The sequence below is a fragment of the Serinus canaria genome, chromosome 4 (assembly GCF_022539315.1).
Source record: "Serinus canaria isolate serCan28SL12 chromosome 4, serCan2020, whole genome shotgun sequence".
Taxonomy (NCBI): domain Eukaryota; kingdom Metazoa; phylum Chordata; class Aves; order Passeriformes; family Fringillidae; genus Serinus; species Serinus canaria.
Window position 1 is genome coordinate 32952239 of NC_066317.1, and position 19663 is coordinate 32971901.

At 38.4% G+C, this 19663-nt stretch overlaps 1 protein-coding gene across 1 annotated transcript in view; it reads left to right on the forward strand.

The window, feature by feature from the left end:
* CPE (carboxypeptidase E) overlaps positions 1-19663 on the forward strand; it is a 56259-nt gene that overhangs the window by 26225 nt on the left and 10371 nt on the right. The window contains 4 exon segments of the mRNA XM_009101506.4: positions 11253-11449; positions 13232-13399; positions 14327-14444; positions 15497-15679. Of these exon segments, the coding sequence (XP_009099754.4) occupies positions 11253-11449; positions 13232-13399; positions 14327-14444; positions 15497-15679 (666 nt within the window).

A 19663-nucleotide genomic window follows, 5' to 3' on the forward strand; every position in this document is an offset into this window, starting at 1 on the left:
AGGTACGTGTTTGTTTAATGGTTCATGTCCTCCATAAAGGAAAACAGACAAAACTGAGCTCTCAGTGCAATTTCAGTGCTAGTTTTGGCTGCAGATAAAAGGGAAAATGTCCTTCTTGTATACATACAGAAGAAGAATGGTTCTGTGGTTAGAATCAGGTCAAAAATCACTGGGTTGTTTGGGGAGGAAAGGATAGTTCCTTCACATGGGGTTAGTAGTTGTATTGGTGAATTTTATGTGTTGGCTGCTCTTTGCCAAATTTGTTGCCTTTCATTAGGTTGGGTTTTTAGTGTTCAGTGCAGTAATCTTCAGTCCCTTTGCCTTCCTGGGTTCCTAAAATCTGAACAAATTTTTTTAAATTAGTCACATTTTGTAACTATTTTTTTTTTCTTTATGGTTTAGCAGACTGCTGGAAAAAATATCCTGAAGCATGCTTTGGCAGTCATCACAGTGTGATCATAAAAGTTAAGACCAGGTTGAAAGAGAAGGTGACATACATATAAAAAAAAAGTACAAAATGTGTCAAATACTGGAAAGCTAATATTTTATGAAACAATTCAAACAACTTTGTCTTTTAGCACAAAAATATAATAATTTCATTAAAAATATTTTCTTTCAGATTGTTTAGTTAAGAATGATCTACTGAATCATAAGGTGTAACAGGGTTAATAAAAACAGGGAATACTAGGTCACTTCCCAAAAGGCTTTTTCTCTGTCTTGTAATCATGTGGTTTTGATTTTGTTTGTGAACTGTGCCAAATCTGTCTTTTCATAGGATTTTGAGTACCTGCAAATGCAATTTCTTTAGTTAAAATTAGAAATGTGCTTTAGATCAAAGACAATGTTAGCAAAAAGAAACACGAAAATAATTTTCATGACCTGGGGATGACCTCCTTGTTGCTGGAGTCTCTCAGTGAGGGATGTTGGGCTTTTTAATGAGATGTATGTATCCACATGCAACCACAAAGGTAGAGAAGTGCTGGTAAAGTTAGAAAAGGTTTTGCAGCCACACTACTCAGTCCTGTTCCTCTGTTTGTTGTATTACTGTTCTTGAATTAAGAGCTTGATAGATAAGTTTTGGATCAGGGATCACATCATCTTCCTATTTGATTTGCATTATTATTTCTAGGTTCCCTTTTTTCTTGGAGAAGTCTTCCTTCTCAAAGTGCCCCGAATGCCTCAAGTGAGAATATTGCTCTAGGGCTTCTCAGGAGATGCTTTTTGGCTGTGTTATGCTCTCTTCTGTGGGCTGGCTAGTTAGATACTTCATGGCTAACTTGATGCCATGAATAATGGCAGTATGTGTGAGAAAAGTAATTTCACAAATCACTGAATATTTTAAATAAAGGTACAAAATGTACGAATCCAGCTTTTAAACATGCCGGATTTAATTATACCTCTTTGCTATACTTTGCCAGCTTTCTACACCTGCATAAAATTGAAATAAAATGCAGAAAAATCTGAAAGGTAGGTCATTGTTTTCCTCCTGGTTTCAGTGCTTTAATGTTGTTCTGAATTTCAGAAGTGTGGCAAAATCTCAGCTCCCAGTATTTTATTACACTTGCTAAAAAACATGAGTGACAACACAGGAATTGTGAAAATGCTCGGACTGATGTCAGATACCACTGACAGAAGTAACAAAAGCCCTTGGACTTTTATTAGTGGACAAAATTGTCCTTGGATAAGATGTACTTTTTCACTAACATGATGTTTCCTCTGCATTGTCAAAAAGGAGCTTGTCTGATCTACTGCTAGTAACATGAAAGAGAAAGGAAGTTTCAAGTGAGATGAAAGGGACCACAAAAGATGGATTTTCTGTAGCTGCTTTGTATTGCTCAGTGGAAACAGTAATTAGACAGTGCTAGGAATTACTCCTTGGTTACTGACCTGCTGGTCCTTGCCCTTCAGTGTCCTTGGCATACTGGAGGCATATTGGGCATAATGGCAGAACATGGCTATTCTTTGCCCTTTTGTGAGGAGCGTGCCTTGTTACTTTGAAGTAGCCTTTGTGTGTGTAATTAGAATAAACCCTAGCCAGGTTCATTTTAGACCAAATCTCACAGAGCTCTATTGCCATACAGAGGGTTCATTATGAAATAGGTGGGTGCTCAGCTGCTGGTTGACTTTCTGCACTTACAGAGTGCTCTTCAAGGTCAGGATTGCAATTTCTGCTGTTCTTGACCGAGACCCTGTGCACAATGCATGTTGTAAATGTAAATGTAAATGCAGAAATACCTTACTACTCTTTGGAGGGAAAACCCAGTGGAAGTTCTGACGAAAACTGAGAAAATAAAAAGCATTATGTTTGTTCCTTACGTGAGGAAAAATACCTGGTTTTACTTAGGACAGAGCAGTGTGTGCTCTGAGCAGACCTAAAAGCCATAAGCCAGATTTTTTTTGTTAGCCATTTCTATCTTGTGAAGACTGTTCTGTCTGCTATGCAGCTGTACTGTGCTTTGCAGTGTCAGAGTCAATGTCCATATGAGATTTTTTTTGTCTGGAGCTCCCTTATTTAAAGGCAGAACATCTCCTGAAAGCCTTCTGGATCCACTCACATCTGCTGTGGAGACAAAGGATTTGTCTGGTTCAGTTATCTCCATCATTACTATTGAGTCATAAATCTGTTGTATGATTCACTTCTTCCTCTTACGCATGAAGGTTGATTTTATTAGCCTCTGCACCAGTTTAGCTTCCTCTCCTTAAACTATTATGCTATCTTGCTAGGAGTAATAATAGCTTCTTTGCTTTTCTTTTTATTGTGTCAGATGATGTGAAGGGTATTTTTTAAAGAGTATCCATATTTCAAACATATGTGAGTGTGAACAGACAGACCTTCCCCAAGCATACAGGTCTGCATTTCTACTGACTGACTATAAATAAATTATTAGGGTACAATACCAATTTTTCTTTAAAATTTTCACATAACATTGAAATTTTTTTGGAGCCAGTATTGCAATGTTTTGATATGTAGTGTTGCTCTACCAGTGTTGATCCCTCTCTACCCATTTAACCTTTATTTTCTCCTGCTTTATACTAATGTGGTTTAACCACTCCTGTCTGAAGCACAAGTACAATTGTGATTTACTGCTGGTTATCACATAGGCTTCATGCCTTAAATGCAGAAACTTAAGAGAGCATTAGATGCTAAAATCAGGCACTTTTCCATCATGGTTTTACAGAGTGTGCCAGGTTTTTAAGGCTACAATGCAGATGTTTTTTTTTCTGGAAACCTCCCCCCACCCCCAGCATTTGAAATGACAGAACTCTGTTAGAAATTATTTCTATCAAAGCATGATAATAAAATAATTTTTAATACTCAAAGAAGCTGCCTGGGTATCTGTTGGTTTCTGAAAATATTGGCATAAATCAGGTTGGTTCTGGTGTAAATGGTGTCCCTGTTAGTCAATCATAAGTCAATTTTTCATATTTTTTTCCCACAAGGGAGCAAATTAACAGCATAATTAACTTCTGCACTTTGCCTTTGTCCTTCTGTCATTTTTATAAAAGGCCACTTTATAGCACTTTCTGTAACTTCCATGGTCAATAATGAAAGAAGGTAAGATCAGTAAATATTCAGGCTCATCTGAACAAGGGAAGCTAAATAAATATGCCAGTGCAAAAGGAACTATTATTCTGTAACATGGTGTCTACACAAGGGATGTGTTGCAGGGGTACGTTTTTGGGGAAATTTTATCCCTTTCCCTCTGTTAGCAGTGACCAATGCACTTCAGCATCATCTGCCTGAGTCACAGCTCTGCAGCCCACAGGTTTTTTCACACAGTGTCAGATTGTGACAAAATAGCAGTGAAATAAAAGAATGTTCCAGTTACCAATCCAGAAGGAACGTCCAGTACCAGGAGCCTTGGTGGAATAAGAAGTGCCACTGTGGTGCCTCAGGAAGGCTCCTGGAAATCCAGGAAGCAAGTCTGGAGGCTTACCACTAGTTATTTCTTACTTAAGCAGAGAAAATATATTTCCCACAGACTCAGAGCATCCTTGTGACAGTAATTGTGGTTCTTTTCAGTCAGAAATAGCTCTCCTCTATGGAGAGAGCAATGCCAGGAGTTTTGCTGGGTGAAGATGGACTCTGTGCTTCCCTCTCTCTCACGTGCTGGTGCAGCCCATGGCCCAAGGCATGCAGCCCTGAATGCTGCCCAAGCTTGCTTTCCTCCTGCAAAATGGCCTTGCAGTGACTTCTGGGGAATGATGCTACAGAGGAGGAGCCCTGCCCTGACTTTACTCCCTCAGCTCTTTTCAGATTTGCTGTAAGCTCTGGACACTGCTGGGAAAATCCCAAAGTTCATCATTTCCAACTTGGAAGTTGCTGCTGCACGAGCTCTTGGCTGCACTTCTGTGGTTTTGGCCACCTGTATGGAAGGGGAATCACAGGATGGTTTGGGTTTGAAGGAGTCTTAAAGATCATCTAGTTCCAGCTCCCCTGATGTGGGCATGGGTCCTTACACTGGGCAGGTTGCTCACAGCTCCATCCAACCTGGCCTTGAGCACTTCCAGGGATTGGGCATCCACAGCTTCTCTGGGCAACCTGTGCCCATGCCTCACTACCCTCACAGTAAAGAATTTCTTCTAGTCTAAGCCTACATAACAATATTTAGTTTGGCCTGTATAATTTACTGAAAAAAATTATTTACATGTTTTCATTGATTTTTTTCCTTGTTTGTTTCCAGTAATAAGGGAGACCTTACTTTCATTTTTTCAATCATTTGTCCAGCATTCTTGCCCAGTTCTTTGACTTTAGAGCCTGGAATCTAGATATAAATGTGAGTTTTTTTCTGATTTTAATTTCTTCTCTTCATGAAATGAGGATGAGGAAAAGCAGAGCCCAAATGTGTCTCCTGCTGGCAGCAGGTGTTTGAACTAGTTTAGCTTTGAAATTCCCCACACGGTTGTTACATGCAAAAGGAATGAGATAGCTGAGCTTGGTCCTTTTGAAGTGCTGTGATAACTGGCAAGTACCTTTGTAGCTGAAGTGAAAAAGCTGATTCTGGAGTTTGCTGAAGAGAGAAAGCTTGTTAAAGTGAGCTTGATGAGGAACCATCATGAACACATCTCTAAATTATGTGTCAGCTTGCTCATAACTGGGTTTATTTCAATGATAAATTGATAGATTGAAAATAAAAAAAACTTTGCTCTGTCTGCCAACCAAAACTTGAGGGATACAGTGAGTGCTTTTGAAATGAAAATTCACTTGTTGTAATTGAAAAAATCCTCCTCTCCTACTGAGCACGGTGGAAGAGATGAATCTATTACATCCCAGAGGGAGCATCACTGTGGACAGTTACTCATGACATCTTTGTAGTGCCAGAGTCCTTTACAAAGAATGCCAGGGTATGTTTTGGTCTGTGCTTTTCCCTAGCAGTGAAAGCAGAAACTGGTAGGCAAAACCCCCTGTTTTGTGCTCTGCCACAGACTGGTAAGGGTGGTTCACAGATTGGTAAGGGTGAAAAGCAATTTCATGTTTGGTTTCTTAGGAACCTCATCTTCAGTGCTGAGTCAACAATACTTGCTACTGTAACACTAGGGAATCCTGGAAATGCAAAGTCCTTTTTAGTTTTCTTAGGGCAGAAGAAATGCAATCTGTTATAAGACTAATTTGGTTAATCCAGATGTTTATGTAGAAGGTTATTTGTTGCCTCTAAAGTTCTGATGATTTTTAAAATCTGCTTGGAACTTGAGAGACCTTTTTAACACAAGATGAGGGGGTTTTGCATATCACATTTCAGTGTTTTTTACTAATTTAAAAGTGTTTGATTAAATAAATAAACTTGTTTTCCTTTACAAGTGTTTTGTTGTGATTTAAAGAATCATCACCGCCTGTGTTGGATGGAGCCATCAGTTTGTGTGCAGTAACACCAACCTAGTAGGCAAAAATTGTTGCATTCTGTGGTAAAGCAGGTGGGCTTTTCCCACAGGGCTGGATGCAGTGCTGCACTGTGCAACAGCTCAGTGCAAGTGCAGCATATTGTGCAAAGATCACAGGGATGTGCCAGCAAAGAGCTGTAGGTGGGACTGCAGGAGCTGAGCAGATGCTTTGCCCACTTTTTGTGGGAGGCTGTGCCAAGTCCTGTAGCTGCCGGGGTGAGAGTGGGATGCTGGAAACCTGGAGAGAGCACTGAGTCATCCAGAACTTTTGTGGTGGAAATAGCTGTCTTGGGCATGAGGTAATCTGTCTGGAGAATTTAATTTCCAATGCAAGGACACGTTTGAAGCCCAGCTCACAGGCTTTGTACTCAGTAGAATGGAGATCGCATCTTAATTTTTATGTCAAGGCCAGCAGAAACAGCTGCTGCCTGTGAGCTTTCACTCCAAGTTTAATCTGTTGTACAGAATTTATTCTTAACTTTGATTTTAAGCAGTAGTGTTCAAGTAATTATGAAAATTTCCAGAAAGAGCTTGAAACTGATTTTAAATCATGGCTGTTAAAAGTACATGTGGTTTTTCTAAAACAAGAGGTTGCCAAATGATCCTTGATTTTCTTCTCATCTTGTTTTCTTCCAGTGTATTTTCCAGCAGCTAGTGGCAAGAAAGGGAAATAGTATTTTTTTCAAAAATCTTTGGTGTTGACTGTTGACCTGTCTGCTTTCATGGAAGCCACCTGTGAAACTTCCAGTAGTTTCTTGTTCAGCAAGGTTAGGCTGATGCTGCCATCTTAGTAAATGTCATCCTAAATTTACGTAAGGCCTATCCAGTGATGTAGAAACTATTACTGCCTTGTGGCTCTGTCTTTCAATGCCATTTTCTCCACAAATTGGGGAGATCAACATTTACATCAAAATGCTGCCATGAGGCAGATTCAAGACATTTATTTTGCAAGTTATTACAAATCTAAATTTTCCAATTTGACCACTCTTTTACCTTGCATCTTCATTTATTCTTTTACTAGCCTTTTTTTTTTTCACATGTGAAGGAGAAACCCATTTTTTAATATTTGGTTTTCCCTGTAGCTGATCTCCAGATAATTTTTTTCTCTTTGAAATGCTAATAAAAATTTGGAGTGTAAAAAAGCCTTCAATAACATTTAATGAATTAATTTCTTGCCAGCAAGGTTCCGAGATTTTTTCTGCCATTTATTTACAAGGGAAGTTTGCTGGTTGTCATATTAAAAATGACAAACAACTGCAAGTAATCAGAAACACTAAATTTGTTATTTCAGGAATGTTGTTGGCTTTTCCATAAGAATTGCAGGACAGAAGAAGGACTCAAATTTTGAAGGGTATTTGAGGCTGGTTTGCAAAAGAGTTCCTTAAGCATTTCTTTGGACTTGATTGTTTTTCTTCCATATGGCTTCCAGTTTCACAAGTGAAGTACTGTTCATTTTAAGGCTAACTGCTTGGCATTAGACCATGGCTGGTGACATGATGTTGCCTTGACTTGTAGGGTGTATAATTAGTAGGTGGTAAACTTTTTGTCCCTGTGTTTTAGCAAATGACTGTCTTTACTGTACCAATTCAGCCTGACCTGAGAATGGCAGTGGTTGGTCACTGTTAATTGGATGACCTGTCTAGCATTAACGATGTACAGGCTATTCCTGGGAAACTGTGGAAGACCTTTGCTGACAGTCACTGCAGAAGCAAATGGTGACATTCCCAATGTTTGCCAGGCACCAGAAAAGCATGATATTTTAAAATAATTTTTTCCTCAATCATTCATCAGGTTGTAATGAGTGTACCACACGTAGTCTAAGAGGGATGTAAAAGCCTTCTAAGAGCTATAATGATGTGATGGCTTAGGTTTCACCAGAATTACTAAGATGTTTACAAACCTGAGAGCTGCATTTCATTTCTTATGTTAGAATTCACTCATTCATTCCTTATCACAAATCTCTGTATCTGAAATTAGCCCTGAGCTGAAATTAGGTGTAAGCATTTATAAATGCCATACATTGTTTGGAAGACATACTTTTTCTACTGGGAATGCGAGGCTATCATTTGTCAAGATATATTGTCAGAAATATATTCAGACAATGTAAATGTTCCTTTGGGTTTATTTTATCTTAGACCCTGGGAATCCATGAAAACAATCTTACTTTTTTTCTGTAAGGGTCAAAGAAATTAGAAAAGGCAGTTATTATTTCTTCAAGCTTCTTCTTTAAAGCCACTTCCAGTTCTGCAGTGGCAGAGAAGTTTTTCTACTGTTTAAAAGTTCTTCATTGAATTGACGCTTACAGAGTCTTTTAATTAAAAAAAATAAAAATTCTTTGAGGCAATTGCAGTTATGGAACCTTACAAAGGGTGATTAGGGTCTGCATTAAATGGCTCATGAAGGATTAATGGGAAGAGCAGCTCTTCCTCTGGCTATGTAGAGTGCTGGCAATAGGTGACCCCGAGGCTGTTTTCTCCATGGGCTGGGCTGTTTTCTGGAGAAGCTGGACCTTGTGGAAATGGTGTGGCAGGACATATTCTATGACTAGACCAGGGAAACCATGAAGTGCTCAGGTTGAATGACCTGATTGCTGCCACCCTTGGCTTTTGAGGTGTCTGTTGGCCCATGCAGTGGAGGAGCAGCAGCAGCAGCTGGTTCTTTCTGGTGCAGTAGTGGGTGTGGAACGCTGGCTGCATTGCACTGATGAAATGAATGAATTTTCCTAAGGTTTTTGGATACAGTATGACATTCAGTACTTATATTGAGAAGAAACCCAGTATTTCTTTGGTTGCTGTGTCTGGAATTAAGGAAGTGCTTGGGCTGGGAGCTGACAGAGGTGTGGACATGTGTGGACCAGGCATCCTTGTCTTCTGCAGCCAGAGGATGGATAGGAGGTGGGTTTCTTTCCTTCAGAGACAGGGATAAAAAAAATGCCCAAGGGAGCTAAAATATAAATACAGAATTTACATTTTGAAGCAGGGCTGTTATTCAGCTTTCTGTTATCTTTTCCTTTTCATTCTTTTTAGATTTGCTTTTTAATATTTTAACTAAACTTCAACTCTTGATTTGCCAGCAAAACTTAGGAGCTGTGCTGACACCTCAGTGTTAGGAGGCTTCTTTGAATACTGGTTTCACGTTTTGTGTTATGAATTGTGTAATTTTTCTTTATCACTCCAGAACCTGTCATTGCTTCCTTTCACTGAAAATCAGTCCCTTGTTTGTGGTGTTGGGAAGTACTGTTCTCCTGACCAAGCCCTCTGTGACGTGATGTTTGGTATATTTGACCTAAGGAAAATGGGGCTGATGTCTTCAATCACTTTTCATAGGAAACACTTTCTGTGTTTCCAGTGACTTAGTAACTCTTCCTGGCTTATTTGGGATGGGTCATTACTCCTGAAGATCCAAAGCTGTGCTCTTGGCTCACTGTGGACCCTGTGTGACTGTTTCCATGATCCCTTACAAACGCTGTTTAAGATTGCTTTGGGGGAAGGCCAAGTAACACCCTATGGGAAACATATGTTTCTGTTCACTCACTTGAACCAGGTCTGTAAAATTCAATTCTCAGTTCGAGAAAGTGGGAGATTAATGCACAGGTCTGGGAATCAGAAGAAAAAGTTTCTCCTTCAGGCTTCCTTATGTATGGCCTAGGGAAAAGCACAGGTGCAAAACACAGGTGTGTTGATATTTAGTGGAGTAACAATTTTGCCTGTTAGCTTGTGAAGCATTTTCCTCATAAGTAACATGCCAGTGTACAGGTGTGTGAGTATTCTGAGTGCATGTGATGTCCAGTGCTGCATATTTCATTATACAGAATCCATCTGTTTTATGGGATCAGGTTGATTGCGTGGTCTGATTACTCTCGTTGATTAAACCTCTTGCATTCCCTGGTATTAGCAGATAGAAAGAAACAGTAAATAGGATCTCAATGCCAAAAGAGGAAATGGAGGGGTTTAGTCACAGTAATGGCGTTCTGTCTGTCGGATAAAGTGAAACTGTTTCTCTCAAATTAGGAAACTTTTAAACCTGTCTAGCAAAACATTTCAGAGATGAATCCATATTTATAAAACCAACTTAGCTGGAAGGAAAGGAAGCCATGGTATAAATAGCACCGTGTGTGTTAGCATCTTATCACTGGATTAAGGTTAACAAGCACAGACTGAAGGGTTGTAAGTAGATACGGCTGCATGCTTGATTAGCAATTACTTAGGTGTTGTTTGTGTAACATTTTTCCTGGCGTAAATTTGCCCCTTTAATAGTGCTAAAGGCTATCACAAAGTGTGGTTGAAGACTATCCAGAGCCTACAATTAACTGAATATTTGATTAAAGCAGTTACAACAGAACTACATTTAAAAATGAAAAGCATAAGGAAAAAGGAGCTTCAGCCTAGAAAATAGCATATTCCTCATTTTATTTCCAGGACATCCCTCTTGATCTCATTTAGTTATTTATATGTACACTAAAACCTCTCTGGAATGAGATCCCAAAATGAAGTCTTTTAAAAGGCAAATCCTTCACTGCTCCGTAAGAGATGTGTTGTGTGGTTTTCATGTACATGGTCATGAGAATGAGACTATTTAGCAGCTGGGAATATTGGATGGCTTTTTTATACAGAGAATATCTATTTCTTACACATTCTGTATGTTCTGCAACATATATATATGCTACACATTTAATATTTGTATTGTATAGTTATGTAATATGTATAAAATTTGCATTAAATATACACATATGCATTAAATATAGATTATATATACGGAATATTTAAGGATATAGTTAATTCTGTTTATTAGCATGTCAAATGGAAGTTGTTGATTTTATGAGTTAGGTTGTTGCACTTGGCCCGTAAAGTCTGAGCTGAATATCCAGACCACCTGCTGAGTGAGATTTTTCGATCACTGTGATCAACAGCTGCTTATGACCTTACTTTCATGAAAGAATTGCAGTTTAATGCATGTCTAGTAGAATAAGTTTTACCTAATCTTGGAGAGAACAGTTAAGATAAGAAGCTTTGTTAGTGTCAGTTTAAATATTTTAAAACTAAGTAATCAAGACACACCTTTGTAGTATTGATGCATCAACTGCATTAGATCTCAACAATAGTCATGTTAATGTTGGTGCTTAGCATTTATTTTGGCACACTGGGTTGTCCTCTGTTCCTCTTTGGCAAACAGCTGAATATCAATTAGCATTTGTTAAGCCAGAGTTTAGAAAAAGCCCTAAATCCCTTTTTCTGAAGGAGTTTTGAAGCTTCCTGGGGATAGCATGCCCAGTTGTAGTAACAGGCATACCCACATCTCAGGTGTGCTATGCGGTCCGGTCCGTGGGTGATTTTTATATGTTGTTCTAAGACATGTTCTTCTCTTTCTTGCAGGAGAGCCAGAATTTAAATATGTTGGGAATATGCATGGGAATGAAGCTGTTGGAAGGGAGTTACTCATCTTCTTGGCACAGTACTTGTGTAATGAATACCAGAAAGGAAATGATACTATTATCAACTTGATCCATAGCACACGTATCCATATCATGCCGTCTTTGAACCCAGATGGCTTTGAGAAGGCAGCATCCCAGGTTTGTAAGGCTCTGAGTGTAAGAATACCTATCAGTGTCTGTCAGCTTTACCATAATGGCTCTTGGACTAAGTTTTACAGATACATGGACTCCTGGTGGCAATTGTTGGATGGAACAACAAAACCAAAGCATTTCCTAATAGTACAGTAGGCTTGTTGTGTTTGACAAGGAGGATTTTATGCTTGACTTTTCAATGAGCAGCCTTCTCTCCTGTGATTTTAAAATATAATTATGTTTATGTTTCATGCATATTCTTTCACTAAGTTCACTGATTGAACTGCTTCCTAAAGACATAACTTCCTAAACTAGTAATAAATGATGTTTCAGAAGTTCTAGAAAAGTGAAAGTTTGTTTTCTTTAAGGATATTCCCTTTTAAATACACTTAAAAAAATTATTCATGTTCACCAGAGCTTGGTCCCAAAACAAAAAGCATTATGAGCCATCTTATTAATATTGATAACTTTGATTCTTAATTTCATGCATGAAGTACTTTAATTAAGGTGTTAGTCAAGAAAATTTAATATGCATTTTAGGGCGATGACTCAGTCAAGAAACATAAAATACATAAATGCATAATTAGCAAATGGCAGTCAAATAGTAACCCTGTTATACAGATTCTGGTGTGTATTTTGTTATAAACAAAAATAAGAATTTCCTTGCTTACAAGGTATATTTATTTTCTAAATTAATATTGAAATGTTGAACGTTCTCAAGTTCTCTGTTTATGATTAAATAAATCAAACCTTATTAAGATCTTTATTAAACTGATTCTCATGAAGTCTTTAAAAATATGCACAGACTCTTTATATTTGGTTGTACATCTCCCTCTCGTGGCAGTGAAGTAGAAGCTGTCCTCAAATTGATGTGGCATTTTATTACTTTGAAATATCTCTCTCTAGAGTTTCACAATATTGTTTGAAACTTTGCTCCTTAGCCAAAGTACACCTACTTTTATATGGTTGTCTAAAATTTAAATATTATTAAAATTTAAATATGATAAGACTCGATTTAGAACTGCTGTTCTAATTTAGAATATCTTGATCCAGTACACAGAGTGTGACAGTATATTCAGTATACCCCAAATTAAAATCAGTAACCAAACTTAACCTACTTAAAGAGTAGCCTAACTTTAACTATTAAAGAGTACTGAAAGCTTACAGAGAGAAGCTAGGGAAAACCACACATTCTGAAGGTATTTCCTTAATGAAATCCAAAACTTATTTTAAAGAAATAATTTTGCGAAAAATTCTCATGGCTGCCGTTTCAGTGAACAAGGCTGCCAGACACAAGAAAAGATTCAGGCTAAAGGTTAAGGTCCTTCTTTACCCTGGAAGTTATTTAGAGGAACTTAAAACAAGTTCAAACGTTCTTTGGCTTCCAGATAAACCTACAGGTGCTGTGAGTCTTGCTACAATGAGATCTGTACTTCACAGTCAGGGCATGAGGCAATGGGAAAAAGCCAAATCTTGGGGGAACACACCAGTGGCACTGAAAAATCTGATACTGCTGGTAATTTTATTCTTCCTTAGTCCAAGTGTGCCATATGAGAATAAGCCTGTCCTACAAGAACCCCAGTGAAATAGGAGTTGGTTTTGTCCCCACAGAGCTCTAGGAAGGAATAGGGATGGTTGACTCAGCTCTTGGTGCCTCAGGAGTTTTTTCTTCCACATGATCCCTTATTCTCAAGCACATGGGAAGTAAACATACCCATATAAATCTTGATATGTAATCTCCTGAATCTCCTCATCTCCCTTCTCTTTGTGTTCCCTTTCCTCATTTAGCCTGGTGAGCTTAAAGACTGGTTTGTTGGTCGAAGCAATGCCCAAGGGATAGACCTAAACCGGAATTTCCCCGATCTTGATAGAATAGTTTATGTTAATGAGAAAGAAGGTGGCCCAAACAACCATCTTCTGAAGAACATGAAAAAAGCTGTGGACCAGAATCCCAAGGTAAGTAGGGGCTGAATGTTGGGTCACTGACATGCCCATCTCTTCCCTTTTATGTAAGCAAGCAGTAGTGACCCCTAAGAGCTCTGGTTATGGTCTTAATTGTTCATGTTGTTCTGAGTATTTTGTTCATCTTGTTAAATTTATCCATCTGATGCTTGTTGATTTGTTTCCTCAAAATATATTGCTGTAGTAAACTCTTTTGATCCATCTTAATCCTTAGACAACTCCTCAGTCAAAAGATATCTTATAATTTTTTTTGTATAGCCTCCTCTCTTGATTTTAAGCTGGTTTTCCAAATATTCTGCATTTTAACTATTGCCAGAAGTTCACTTGTGTATTGTGCTTAATTATATTGCTAGCCAGATAGCTATTCTCACATATAACACATGCGTTTTTGTTAAGTTTAAGCCTTTAATATGCAGCTATATATCTGGAGGGATTTTTATCTTCTTGTGTTTACCCCCAGAGGAAGTTCTAGAAAATCGAGTGTTGTGACTGCAGTCCCATATGACTGTGGCCTTAATAGCTGTGTTCTGGCTTCAAATTCAAAATATTAATAAAGTAATTTTACCTTCCATGCAGAGAAAAGACTGCACCAACATTTTTTAAAAAATATTTTATATTCCTTTGTATAAAATTGGGTAGGCTTTTTTATCCATAAGGGGAAGAAGTAAAAGGTTGAGATTGCTTTTTTTGTAGTCTTATTCTGAGATAGCTGACACCAGTTTTGGACTTAGATTAATCCACTTAATATAAAAAATCTTACATAAGGACTGATTTAATTTTCTCTGAAGCCAGAATAAAATTGCTGTTCACTTAACTGTCTTGCACAGTGTATGTGGTAATAATTAAGCCTACTGTATTTAATTGAATGTTTCTGCATTGGATTATTGATTGGTAACTGCTGGTAATGCTATTTTGTTGTAGCTTGCTCCTGAAACAAAAGGTGTCATTCACTGGATTATGGATATTCCCTTTGTGCTCTCTGCCAATCTTCATGGAGGAGACCTTGTTGCAAACTATCCTTATGATGAGACTCGGAGTGGTATGTAAATAGAAGTTAACATGAAATAGTAGGAGATAGAAATTTCATTCTGTAATTATTTCACTGGTGGCTAAGATCCCCTTTGTAAACCTTGCAAACAAAACCATAAAACACCGCAAAGCCATATAAACATTGGAAGAAAAATTATAAACATTATTTATAGCCATTGTTTTTTAATGACTGATTTTATCATGCTAATCTCGTGATTAAAGGTAGTCACTGTATGACCATATTTTCTAGTTTTGAAGATGGTAGTTTCAGTATAAAAATGATGTTATGCCTGAGGGAATCATAGTCCCTCAGATATATTAATCAAGTCAACTTAGCTGTTAAATTAGCTGGGGCTGTTTGTATCCCGTTTAAATTGAGTGAGAAAGATGTGTCTGGGTTAAGGTTTCTTGCACCTGTAAAAAATGAATTTCTGAAAGCAGTAGTGTGTTGACAGGAACAACTATCACTGTTGCTGTTTCCAGTATTGGTCCCTTATAAAAAGGATCACATTGTGGCACAAATGTAATCATAATTATACAGCAATATTAGTTTGCTTTTTTCTGCTACTATGGGATGAGCACATGACCGAAGTTTAATGAAATTACATTGTTTGTGATTCTCTTCTTTCAGTTGACTTTATTGAAGTTTAATTGCAAATCCTTCTGATCTCTAACTATAAAACTCTTTAGGGAGAAATCTGTGTTATTGAACTCTGTGTTCTTCTGAAAAAATATCTAAAGGCTAGAATAGCTTAGGTTTTGCAGTGCATTTTTAAAGTAGTATTTTCATAAATATTGAGACTGTTCATAAATATTGAGACTGACTGTGATGTCTCTATTGAGACATCTGGTGATAGGGCAACAATTGCTGAAGTAATGGGGAAATGTTAATGTTAAAAAGATAATGCCATGTTAACTTGTGGTGCTGTAGGACACTTACCTGTGTACACGGTGTTTTCAGGCACAGTTCTGCTGTGCAGTGCTGATGATCTAAATTGTGAGCCTAGTCACTGTTACTGCCCTTTTAATAATCCTTGTTCCTGGGATGTTTTCCCTCCCTAGGCAGTGCTCATGAGTACAGCTCCTGCCCTGATGATGCTATTTTTCAAAGCCTGGCTCGCAGTTATTCTTCTTTTAACCCTGCCATGTCCGATCCGAACAGACCACCGTGTCGTAAAAATGATGATGACAGCAGCTTTGTGGATGGAACAACTAATGGTGGGGCGTGGTACAGTGTCCCAGGAGGTGAGCCCACCCACAGGAGTCCGTGTCACTGCTTATTCTGGGATGGAGTTATGTTATCCACAACTTCTGGTCTGGTTGAGCCTAAAGCAGAGGCTGATCGCTCACCACACTACATCTCTAAAATCTGATAAAGCTCACAGTGATAACTATTAAAATACTCCTTTTTATTGCTTTTTCTACAGTGTTTCTTCAGGCTCCAGGTCATTGCAAATTTAATAGGTCTACAGTGGGCGAGTGATAGCTCTGCTATCATGAAATATTAGGAGAGTTATTTTGGGGAGGAGGGGTTACGAAAGGAGTGAAAAATCCCCTGACAAACCCTCAATAGAACAGGCTATTGGCTCATTTGAACCTCAATAATGAAGGCATCCAAGCTGAAGGAAGCAGGGAAGCCTGGTTATCTAATCTTGCAGTGTTATAGGAAATGGGAGTTTGGCCTTGGGTTTTAATAGAACAAAAACCAGCATGAAGATCCTTGCTTGCATTTGTGTCTCCATGCTTTGTGGCTTGGTTAGTGCCTGATTCCTGCCCAGGTGCTGTTTCCCTAGACTTTGGTAGAGCCTTCTGTGCTAAGAGGAGCAGCAGAGCTACTACAGGTATGTCCAGATTAATTTTCCAGGAGTCCAGAAGAGGAGCCTGAAATGAGGCTTTTAATTCAAATGAGACATTTCATTCCTTTCTATTAACAATTTTGATATCTTTGTAAACTGAACCAAACAGGTCTTAGGATATTTAAATCTTAGAGTGTTCTGCCTCTGCTAAACTTGGAATGGAAACTGAGCTGAAGATTTCTGAGCCAGCTTGTGTTGGAGTGATTTGCCTGTGCTTTGGCTTTGTTGATTTATGCTGGATGACTTTGAACACACATAACTGTTTTATTCTTTGCTTTTCTCTTGACATTCAATTACAGTCTCTGAATGAATTTTAAATTTTTACCTGAAGTGAACAGGAATCTCTCAAAGCATGAGACAGCCTAAGTGGTAGCCTAACTCTGCTTCTTTTACAGTAAAGGTGGTACTAAAGGAAGAAAATATTTAAGCTCCTGTGAAGAAATTAGAAAAAAGAACAACTGCTAGTGCTCACACAGCCAGTGATCACCAGGGGCTGAGTATGAAGTAAAATATTGACATTTCTGAATGTAACTAAAACCCCTAAATATCTCTTTGTGTGAAGCTTTTCAGACTTTAAATTGGAACCATTAAAATTCTTGAAGAAATTCTTGGAACCATTAAAACTTGAAAACTGAAGTTTGCAAAAGCTGAAAAATAATAATATAAACAGTTAAAATATAAAATATAAAATAGTTAAAATTTGTTTAAATTCAGTTAAAATTTAGCTTAATGAAATATTAAATATTAACCATAAAAATGTAGATATATTTAACTTCAGCTTATTTTTCCTTAAGAAAATGCTATGAAAAGCAGTTTTTCCATTCTTTTGATGAAATGCTTTGATTCTGATTAAACAGCATATGGCAAAGACACATTTTTCCATTGGAAAAAGTCTTTGGAAAGTTTGAGTTCCTCTTTTTGGATCTTATTTTAAGTTAGATTGCTAATTTCCCAAGTGAGGCCTTTCTTTTTCTCATCTTTGTACAGACCTTAACAAGCAGTAATCCTAGTGCTAAGCAGGATCTCTCATCCTCATATGGTGCAAGTAATAAAAAATAGAGAGGCAACAATATACTTTGGACCATGCAGATTGAATCTGTTATTGGTTTGGGTTTTTTTCAAGTGCAGAAATCAGCTGGCAAGCTGTGGCTTTTGAACAAAGCCTCTGTGGTGGTGTTTGCTGACTTAAAAAAACAAATATAATTCAGTGAGAACAGATCTGCTCTTTCTATCTCTAGTGCTGGGGGAAATGACTCAACACTGCTCAGTTCAAGTGAAAATTTCTGGGAAGTTTTAATAGGGAAAGTTCCATCTGAAAACCAAGATTTGCAATTCAGTTATTGATGGTATCAGTGATCTTTTGCTGTCCATATGGTAATGAACTCCAAGTTAGCAGCAGCATAAACTGTTGAAAAGCCATTTATGTTGCTTTAGGGAAAGTATTCCACTGCACATCCTTACCAGAGTTAGGAATATATCTAAAGAAACTCTGAAGGCCTTTTCTCCATTGCATCTGCTCCTGTTGGAGCTAAGCTGGTGCTTCTCTACCTTTGCACCCTTGGGCTCCTTTGGGATTTTGTACCCCACTTTCCCCTTTCCCTTCCTTTCTCACTCTTCTACTAAAGATTCCTTTCTGCACTAAACACAGCTCCAGTATCCACTCCTGCCCACTTTCTGTCTCTATTCCTGGCCATCTCCTAGGTTCTGCCTTTGACAGTAGAAAGGATGATTTTTCATTCTAATGAATTACTGTAGGTGCTCTTGCCCTACAGGGCTTATTGTGGTGCCCCAGTTGTGCCACATCAATTCTTTGCCCATGTAATTGATCCTCAGGGCCTTGTACCAAAGAGAGGTGGGCCAGCAGCCATCTTCACTGGTTCTTCAGTCTGCAGGGGTGGTGGATGGATGGCTCTCATGTGGCTGTGGGTTCTTTTCATGGCTTTCTGAATACCTGGATTCTTCAGTAGGAAGGCTGAACGTCTGTGGCAGAGACATCTGGTGATAGTCCTTTGCTCTGCCTGGAAGTAAGGAGGAACCCTCCATTGCATTCATGCTCTGTCCTTCCCTTTTGTCTGACCTCAGGATTTCCTCACCAACCTCGTGCAAGGTGGCAATTCCCCTTTCTGGCTTTTTGGGTGGAGAGAGAGGATGACGTAGAGGAAAATTTGACTTTTTTTCTCTCTTTTGATTACAGTTTCTGTGAGGTTTTTCTCAACATTACTGTTTGGTAGTTGCTTTCTTCTGCAGGGCAGGGGTACAGAGAAAAGTTTCCCCCAAGAGCACCTTTGTGCTAGGTCTGAGGCCATGATGCTGTTACTCTTGCAGTAGTTGTCATCTGTAATCAGCTGATCCCTGTAGGTTTTTCAGAGTCAGCAAGCCAAGGCAAGGAGGTCATTCTTCTGTGTTCAGGAATGGCTCTTTTAGCCATCAGGCTCTGGGGAGAAACAAGTTTGTACGCAAAACCCATGATGTTTTTAATGGAGGGCTTCTCTCTGTCAGCATGTAATGAATGACTTCACTCATGCACAAGAAAAACTAAATTTGCACAAAGAGCTTTAATTTTTGGCTGCTGACTGTATAACTTTTCAACATCCTTAAAGACTTTTTAACATACCTTTTGTGTGGAGTATGTCTGGAACCATAAATGTGAAGAACAGATAGTAATCAATGGCTACATAGCCACATGCCTGCTCTGCTTTTTCTGTCATTAGAGAGTCACCTGAGTCTAATCAGATTCATGTCATTACAAAAATAGCTTTCCAAAGCAGCTTACTTTGCTGTACTATTAGGCTATTGTTTAAGGGTATTTTTTTAATTTTCAGATACTCTCATATCAACCCTTGGCACTCAACTAGTTCCTAACTTGGATTACCAGTTTTGAAAGCAGTGTTAGGTTTTTTTAGGATTTCACTAAACACTAATGTAGGAGGCATTCATGTTCTTCCCATTCAAGTACATCCTGTCCTGCTAAAGGTTACTGTCTTTTCTGTGTGAAGAAGCTGAGCTAACTTAGTGCTCTAGCTTGCAGTTCAAAGTCTTATGGCTGGATGCCAGGAGCACACCCTGCATTCCACTTCATTTATGAAGCTTGGTGTTCCTTTATTAAAACCTGAAAATACTGAGTTTTTTCCCATATTCCAAGCTTACTTTTGTAAGCAGTAACATAAAGACACTATAGTCCCTCAGTCACTGGAGTAGTGCAACGGAGAAGTTTTTGTGTTCTCAAAGTCCTACTTGTAGTCAGCAATAAAGGGCACTCATTGCTGAATCTCAGTTATATCTGAGGTATCTAAGCCTTTCTGATCTTCAGAGGGCAGTTCCTGTTAAAGTGTGGGAAAGTCAGTGCTGCACTTTGTCACAGTGAGAGGCTTTG